At 41.6% G+C, this 8,847-nt stretch overlaps 1 protein-coding gene across 1 annotated transcript in view; it reads right to left on the bottom strand.

Moving 5' to 3' along the window:
- Positions 1-4,034: 4,034 nt before the first annotated feature.
- Positions 4,035-8,847, bottom strand: part of MMP2 (matrix metallopeptidase 2) — a 73,815-nt gene continuing 69,002 nt past the window's right edge. Inside the window, exons 11-13 of the mRNA XM_056526302.1 lie at positions 6,892-7,051; positions 5,143-5,252; positions 4,035-4,930 (exon numbers count right to left, since the gene is read on the bottom strand). Coding sequence (XP_056382277.1) covers positions 4,827-4,930; positions 5,143-5,252; positions 6,892-7,051 — 374 coding nt within the window. The 3' untranslated portion in view covers positions 4,035-4,826. The remainder of the gene's footprint in view (positions 4,931-5,142; positions 5,253-6,891; positions 7,052-8,847) is intronic.

The following is an 8,847-nucleotide window of genomic DNA, read 5'->3' as shown; positions in this document are numbered from 1 at the left end:
CAAAATTAGTAACGCAATTTCTCCTGAGTACGGAAATACCCCATATGTGGGCGTAAAACGCTCTACGGATGCACAACAAGGCTCAGGAGTGAGAGTGCACCATGTACATTTGAGGCCTAAATTGGTGATTTGCACAGGGGTGGCTGATTTTATAGTGGTTCTGACATAAACGCAAAAACATAAATACCCACATGTGACCCCATTTTGGAAACTACACCCCCCACGGAACGTAACAAGGGGTATAGTGAGCCTGAACACCCCACAGGTGTTTGACGAATTCTCATTAAATTTGTATGGGAAAATGAAAAAAAGAAATGTTTACACTAAAATGCTGGTGTTACCCTAAATTTTTTATTTTCACAAGGGAAAATTGGAAAAAAGCCCCCCAAAATTTGTAACCCCATTTCCTCTGAGAAAGAACATACCCCATATGTGGATGTAAAGTGGTCGGCGGGCGCACTACAATGCTCAGAAGAGAAGGAGCGCCATTGGGATTTTGAAGAGAAAATGTGTCCGGAATTGAAGGCCACATGAGTTTACAAAGCCCCCATAGTGCCAGAACAATGGACCCCCCCCCCCCCCCCCACAAGTGACCCCATTTTGGAAACTACACCCCTCGTGTAATGTAATAAGGGGTACAGTGAGCATTTACGCCCCACGTGTCTGACAGATTTTTGGAACAGTGGTCCGTGAAAATCAAAAATTTTATTTTTCATTTGCACAGTCCACTGTTCCAAAGATCTGTCAAACGCCAGTGGGGTATAAATACTCACTGCACCCCTTATTAAATTCTGTGAGGGGTGTAGTTTCCAAAATGGGGTCACATGTGGGGTGGGTCCACTGTTCTGGCACCACAGGGGGCTTTGTAATCGCACATGGCCCCTGACTACCATTCCAAACGAATTCTCTTTCCCAAAGCTCAATGGCGCTCCTCCTCTTCTGAGCATTGTATTTTGCCCGCAGAGCATTTTACGTCCTAACATGGGGTATTTCCATACTCAGAAGAGATGGGGTTACAAATTTTGGGGGGCATTCTCTCCCATAACCCTTTGTAAAAATGGTAAATTTGGGGAAGAAACTGCACTTTAGTGAAAATATTTTTTTTTCATTTGCACATCCGATTTTAACGAAAAGTCGTCAAACACCTGCGTGGTGTTAAGGCTCACTGGACCCCTTGTTATGTGCCTTGAGGGGTGTAGTTTCCAAAATGGTATGCCATGTGGGGTTTACTGCTGTTCTGGCACCATAGGGGCTTCCTAAATGTGACATGCCCCCCAAAAACCATTTCAGCAAAATTCACTCTCCAAAATCCCATTGTTGCTCCTTCCCTTCTGAGCCCTCTACTGTGCCCGCCGAACACTTGACATACACATATGAGGTATTTCCTTACTCGAGAGAAATTGGGTTGCAAATTTTTAGAGGCTTTTTCTCCTATTACCACTTGTAAAAATTCAAAAATTGGGTCTACAAGAACATGCGAGTGTAAAAGATGAAGATTTTGAATTTTCTCCTTCACTTTGCTGCTATTCCTGTGAAACACCTAAAGGGTTAACACACTTACTGAATGTCATTTTGGATACTTTGAGGGGTGCAGTTTTTATAATTGGGTCATTTGTGGGGTATTTCTAATAGGAAGGCCCTTCAAATCCACTTCAAACCTGAACTGGTCCCTGAAAAATTCCGATTTTGAAAATTTTTTGAAAAATTGGAAAATTGCTGCTGAACTTTGAAGCCCTCTTATGTCTTCCAAAAGTAAAAACATTTCAACTTTATGATGCAAACATAAAGTAGACATATTGTATTTGTGAATCAATATATAATTTATTTGGAATGTCTATTTTCCTTACAAGCAGAGAGCTTCAAAGTTAGAAAAATGCTAAATTTTCTAATTTTTCATCAAATTTTGGAATTTTTCACCAAGAAATGATGCAAGCATCGACAAATATGTACCACTATCATAAAGTAGAATATGTCACGAAAAAACAATCTCGGAATCAAATTTATAAGTAAAAGCATCCCAGAGTTATTAATGCTTAAAGTGACAGTGGTCAGATTTGCAAAAAATGCTCCCGTCCTTAGGGTTATAATGGGCTCCGTCCCCAAGGGGTTAAGTGAGGGTAGCGGGGAGGCAGTATGAGGAGCCCGGGCGGCTGTACTGTAATGTCAGCCCGGGCTCCTTATAACATATACCGGCGCCGCAGACTCCAAAATCCCCTGCTGTCATTTCACATTTCCCGCTGGGTCCTGTGATTGGTCAGGACCAGCAGCCAATCATAGGACCCGACCGGAACAGTGACATGATTAGGGGATATAGGAGTCTGTCAGGGGGGGTCCGTCAGCATACACCCCCCCCCTCCCCGGCCTTCACCTGCACTGTGCCCGGCCTCCACTCCCACGTCCTCGGTTGCGCTGGCCTGACGTCCCTCCGTCAGTGACGTCACTCGCAGGGCGCCCGGAGAGAAGGAGCGCTGCGCAGGATGGGTGAGTGTGTGTGTCTCTGTCTGTGTGTGACTGTCTGTGTGGTGACTGTGCGTAACTCTCTGTGTGCCCGGGCTCCCTTTGCAGGACTACAACTCCCAGCATGCCCTTACTGTAAGGACATGCTTGGAGTTGTAGTTGTGCAGTGCAGGCAAATGACAAGCTTGTCCCCTGCCCCCAGCTGCAGGACTACAACTCCCAGCATGTCCTTACTGTAAGGGCATGCTGGAAGTTGTAGTCGTGCAGGGCGGGAGATGTGCGAGCAGGTGATAATAAATGTACTAACCCATTTATTTTTTTTTCCTTCTCATTTCAGATCCATGTATCCTGTGGACTCCTTCGGATTCGGTGGACTACTTCGATGACCAGCGTTTTTCTTTGTTTAATTTTAATAAAATGGTTAATGAGGGCTTGTGGGGGAGTGTTTTTTGTAATAAATTTTTTTTTAAACCTGTTTTTTCCTTACTTTACTTGACAGACTTAGTAGTGGAAGCTGTCTTATAGACGGAGTCCACTACTAAGCTGGGCTTAGCGTTCGCCACAAAAACAGCTAGCGCTAACCCCCAATTATTACCCTGGTACCCAACACCACAGGGGTGCCGGGAAGAGCAGGTACCAACAGACACTGAGCATCAAAAATGGTGCTCCTGGGCCTAGGCGGTAACAAGGCTGGCGTTATTTAGGCTGGGGAGGGCCAGTAACAATGGTCCTCGCCCACCCTGGTAACGTCAGGCTGTTACTGTTTGGTTGATATTTGTCTGAGAATTAAAATAGGGGGGACCCTATGCGTTTTTTTTTTATAAATAAATATAAAAAAAAAAACACATAGGGTAATAATTGGGGGTTAGCGTTAGCTCTTTTTGTGGCTAACGCTAAGCCCAGCTTAGTAGTGGACTCCGTCTATAAGACAGCTTCCACTACTAAGCCTGTCAAGAAAAGTAAGGAAAAAACAACAGGTTTAAAAAAAATTTATTACAAAAAACACTCCCCCACAAGCCCTCGTTAACCATTTTATTAACATCAAGCAAAGAAAAACGCTGGTCGTCGAAGTAGTCCACCAAATCCGAAGGAGTCCACAGGATACACGGATCTGTAGAAGAAGTAACAAAAAAAAAAAAAAAAATGGGTAAGTACATTTAGGGAGAAAAAACTGTGTTAAAAAAATTTAATAAACACACACACACACACACATTTTATATATATATATATATATATATATATATATATATACACATTTTTTTTTTTTTCAAAGCTGCAAACTGGTGTTCTGTAGTCATTATTTGGTATTTGCTTATGTATGCTATAAAAAAAATGGTATTTAAAAGTGATTTCTTGGTTTTTGCTCATGTAAGCCAAATTTATCAACCCCCTGTGATAGTATGATAAATATGTCATACATAAGCAAAAAAAATAGCAAGAAAAAAATGACTACAGAACTTGCTTACCAAAGCAACGATGATAAATGTCCCCGATAGTAATGCACCAAATGAAACTATATAGATACATATGGAAAGAATATAATAATAATACAAATGTCTATTTTACCCCATGAAAATATAAGCCAATAAATCTCATTGTCCGTTTGTTTATTTTTATACTGCACCTTCTGGTTCGGTTGTCCTGTAAATTGTAAATGTCACTTTTAGAAAACGTAATTGTTTAATTGTACAGGTTTTACACTTTACAAACAACCAGCAATTGCCAATAAGTAAAAACAATACATTTTACAACTAAACAGTAACCAAATATTAACTCAAAGGGTTTTCCAGGATTAGACATAAGGAGTCATGAGTGGCATTGCAGTCTTGATGTAGTCACTTAAATGGGATTGAACTGCAATACCAAACATAGCCTATGGAGGGCGGTGGTGTTCCAAAAATGAAAATTGTGAACCATTCTTTCAATTACTGGACTAACTCTTTATTTCAGAGGATGAACATTGTATATCTGTGTAGAGCGTGGTGTTACTGACAAAATTCTGTAGGCAACCTGTGCCTCTGTCCGTAAGTGGTTTTGTCATCAATATGTGAAAGGTACAGTGATAAAATATGTTTTTATGATGAATTCATGTAGCATCAATATGACTAGCTGATGGGGAAACTAAGAATAATTCTTCTAGTTGTTAACCAAGATGTGCTCAGAATGTCTCCACTTCTTATATGCTCTTCTTGGGTATACTACACATTAAATTATTGGATGACCAAAAAAAAAAAGGGTGCACGTACTGTCAAGATACCAGTGCCAGACTGGCCATTCAGTACAATTCAGTAACCAGCAATAAAAACCATACACAATTAGGCTGGAATACATACAAATGACAATATATGGTTAATGCAAAATCGTATAACTCAGCAACCAAGCCAATCAGTTTTTATATTTCCGATTTTAACAATCTTCAAGATCTTATCTTCCATCTCATGGTAATACTGGTCTTTGAAGAAATAACTGTAACCTAAAATATATGAAGAGGAATGAGTTAAGAAATATTTCCTAAATAAAAAGAATTACTTTTACTATTTAATAGCTTATAAAGAGGTTGCTTACAATCAGAAAACGTTTACCAATTGGCGGTCAGGTATTGCAGCTCAGTCCCATATACATGAGAGTGGATAAGCAGCAATACCCAAGAGCCCATGGACAAGAAAGCAGACACGTTTTTCTTACCATTTCCACTGAGGTCAAAAACAGCATCTAAATTGTCATGTACACCGTTCCACGAATCTGCAATGAATTTAGGGAAGCCAGTGTCCATTTTCTGCTTTACTTCATTGTACCTGAGAGAACAAGAAACATAAAAATAATGCAACTAGAACAAAAGTTTCCAATCAAATACAATCAAAACAAGATCAGAATCCCACCTATCCCATAATAATCTAGCCGCTTCTAATTATTCCTACTAAAAAATGCATGATATAGTGACATGTCAGAATTTTTTTTGGGAAGGTTTCAGGTCTGGAATGAAGGGGCAGTAGTGCTTAGATAAGTGTTGTGCCCCTTCAACTATAATCACCAATAATCATAACTTCTGTAAAGGAAAGCTAAGAAGATGGAAGGCACTCACTTCTAGATAGCAAACAATCTTCAGAGTAAAGAAATGAGATGCACTCACCCAAGCCTGTATCTTGCGACAAAATGTATTCATTATTCATAAAAATGGCACAGCGGGTAGATGTGGGGGGAGCAGCCTCGCAGCAACAGAACTGTTTCTTGCGCGCCAAGCGCACTTCCTCTGGCTGCCCAAGGTAGTGCGCTTGGCGCGCAAGAAACAGTTCTGTTGCTGCGAGGCTGCTCCCCCCACATCTACCCGCTGTGCCATTTTTATGAATAATGAATACATTTTGTCGCAAGATACAGGCTTGGGTGAGTGCATCTCATTTCTTTACTCTGAAGATTGTTTGCTGTGCTGGTTCTTATTGGATTGCACCCCCTATAGCCACCCAGGTGTTTCTATTTTGCTTCGGTCTCCCATAGACCCTATTTGTGGATTGCAGTGCCGGACTCACTTTACCTTTCTTTGTTGCGGATCACTTCTAAATAGGTCCTGTGAAAGACTTTCCTTATTAGCTATTCATAAAACGTGCAAGCAAGAATGCCAAACTAGCAGACGTGGGTTTATTTACTGTTGTTTCACGCCCCTCCAGGTGCATCTTTTGACAGATGAAGCGTTTGGGGCGTGAAACAGCTGTAACTACACCCACGCCTGCTAGTCTGACATCCCCACTTATAAGTTTTGTGCATCGCTAATAAGGAAAGTGTTTCACAGGACCGATTGGCTCACACGCTTTGTACAGCAAGTACAAATGATATGCTACCATGATGCCTTGTACTTGCTGTACTATTTTACAACAGAAAAATTATGCCAGAAAACACTCTGTGTGGACACAGCTTGAGCCACACAGTTGTTTATTTTGTTTCATTCCATCCCCCCTTAAACAGATCTCGTTGTTAAAGGGGTATTCCAGGCAAAATCTTTTTTTTATAGATCAACTGGCACCGGAAAGTTAAACAGATTTGTAAATTAGTTCTATTAAAAAATCTTAATCCTTCCAATAGTTATTAGCTTCTGAAGTTTTCTGTCTAACTGCTCCATGATGATGTCACGTCACGGGAGCTGTGCATGATGGGAGAATATCCCTTGCATGATGGGAGAATATCCCCATAGGAGCTGGACAACTTCCGGGACGTGAGTCATCAGAAAGCAGTTAGACAGAAAACAGCAACTCAACTTCAGAAGCTAATAACTATTGGAAGGATTAAGATTTTTTAATAGAAGTAATTTACAAATCTATTTAACTTTCCGGAGCCAGTTGATATATAAAAAAGTTTTTGCCTAGAATACCCCTTTAAGGGGTTACTATATGTATGTGACTGGTGTAACAGTTTTTTGGGATTATTACATGAGAAAAATTTTACCTCCAAAATTTGTCCCCAGCAAAAATGTAGGTTTTTTTGTTTTTGCTCCAGTTGAATGCAGCGTCCACACGCTTCAGATCTGATGGTAGTCCAAGGTTAGTTATTTTTTTAGGATATCCTCTTTCTAGTTGACTTGAAGTATAAACCCAGTATTCATCTCCTGTTAGACAAAACATACAGAGGATCAGTAAATGGATACAACAGCCCCACATATAATAACCATCATTGCCTTAAAAAAATGGATTGGCCAGGAGGCAACATCTGGTCATAGCTGTGACTTTGGATTATGGCAGTGTACAGATGACCCCCAAATCCGGCCCTGGGATTATCATATGGAACAGGCAATCTCCTGACCTGCAGCTGCATGATTTCTGTACAGCCGCTATTCTGCAGCAGGTGTTGGTAGACTGTTTGGCCTTGCCTCCAAAAGCCCTCCAACCCCCAGACCAAAAATATATATGTAAGACACAAGGCTATAAAACAACTTTTAAAACATCACAGGCTTAGATACGTCCCCTCATCTGCACACTGTTCCTGTTATCAGGAGACCTGTACCTACAGATATAGTGTAAATCCAGCCAATGGTAGTAAACAATGAACGTCCCTATGCAATGACAGCAAGCAGAGATCTTGAAAACTGGGAAGGTATGTGCATCTGAGTCATTTCAGGCAGAATCCACATTGATTTTAAAGCAAATTCTGCCTCTAATTCAGTGTGAATTCTTCCTGGAATCCGACATTGTAATTTCAGCATGTAAATTTCTGATGCTGATCGGAATTCTGCCTGAATAATTGACAGGTCAGTTCTTGGGGCAGAATCTGCAAGGAAACTTGTTATTAAAGCCACTTGAATATGCCACATTTCAATCTAAATGCTGCGCCAAAGGAGCACCAATTCTGTTTCATTGCTGCCTAAGGAAGTGATGCACAAATAATGCACAAAAAGTGTATTGCCACGCTATTAATGTTGTGGGCACAGAAACTAGGTCAGTGTCATCTTGAAGATAGCTCTGATCCTTAAACCCTGCGACCAATAGATATCACTGCATGGTCTTTGGCACTTTGGATTTGTAAGTGGTAAAAGATGCCTTTTTTCTGTAATAAGATGCATTACCCAGTTTCTTATCACTGCTTGAAATATTGCTTTATGGGGAAAAAGTAAATTTTAACGTGTCCCTGTTATTATAAAAATCTTCTTACAAATCGCAGGGACATGTCAATAGTTTTGATCGGGCAGGGGGCGTGGTTAGGCCACCAAGCAAAATGGCCGCTTGAACAGAGAGCTCCTGCTGTAAAACTCCATTATATCAGCTTATTGCTGCGACTCCAGGCTCAGCCTAACAGCCCTAGCAGACATCATACATCATGGCAACTTTCAGCAAGAAAAGGAACTCGAGAACAAGGAGGTTTAAGCCGCAGCTTGTGCCGCAGCGTGCACTCAACTCCACACTGAGAAAGCCTGCAAGGATCGGAGAGACGCCACACCAGAGGCAAGAAGACCTGCTTCCACACTGCAGGGCAAACGATCTGCAGACAAGCTTAAACTGCCTCCCCCATTTGAAATACCTGAGCGGTGGAGCTCACCGGACCCTGCACATCCAGCTGCCCAAAATGCTCAGACAGGAGGAAATGGCAGACAGGAGTCTCCCTGTACCTGCCTCCTCTCTGGCCTCACGATCTCCGGAACATGGTGCCGCCACCTCAGAATCCTCACCCCAGGTCAGTCCACTGAAACAAAAGCTGAGACTCAGTGACTCAAATGACCAGAGAGAGAAGTCGGGCAAGGGGAGACTCAGGAAGATCGGGACTCAGACATGTTTGTCTCTTTTCTGACACCACATTAAAAGACTTGCTCCAGATGTTTAGGAGCGCATTACACAGTGACTTTTGTCAACTCATGTCACCACTAACCTCTGCAGTGCCAGATGTAGAGCACAGAATGACTCACACTGAAAC

This window comes from Hyla sarda, chromosome 6 (assembly GCF_029499605.1).
Source record: "Hyla sarda isolate aHylSar1 chromosome 6, aHylSar1.hap1, whole genome shotgun sequence".
Taxonomy (NCBI): domain Eukaryota; kingdom Metazoa; phylum Chordata; class Amphibia; order Anura; family Hylidae; genus Hyla; species Hyla sarda.
Note: the sequence above shows the minus strand (reverse complement) of the source record. Positions and strands in the feature narration are given on the sequence as shown.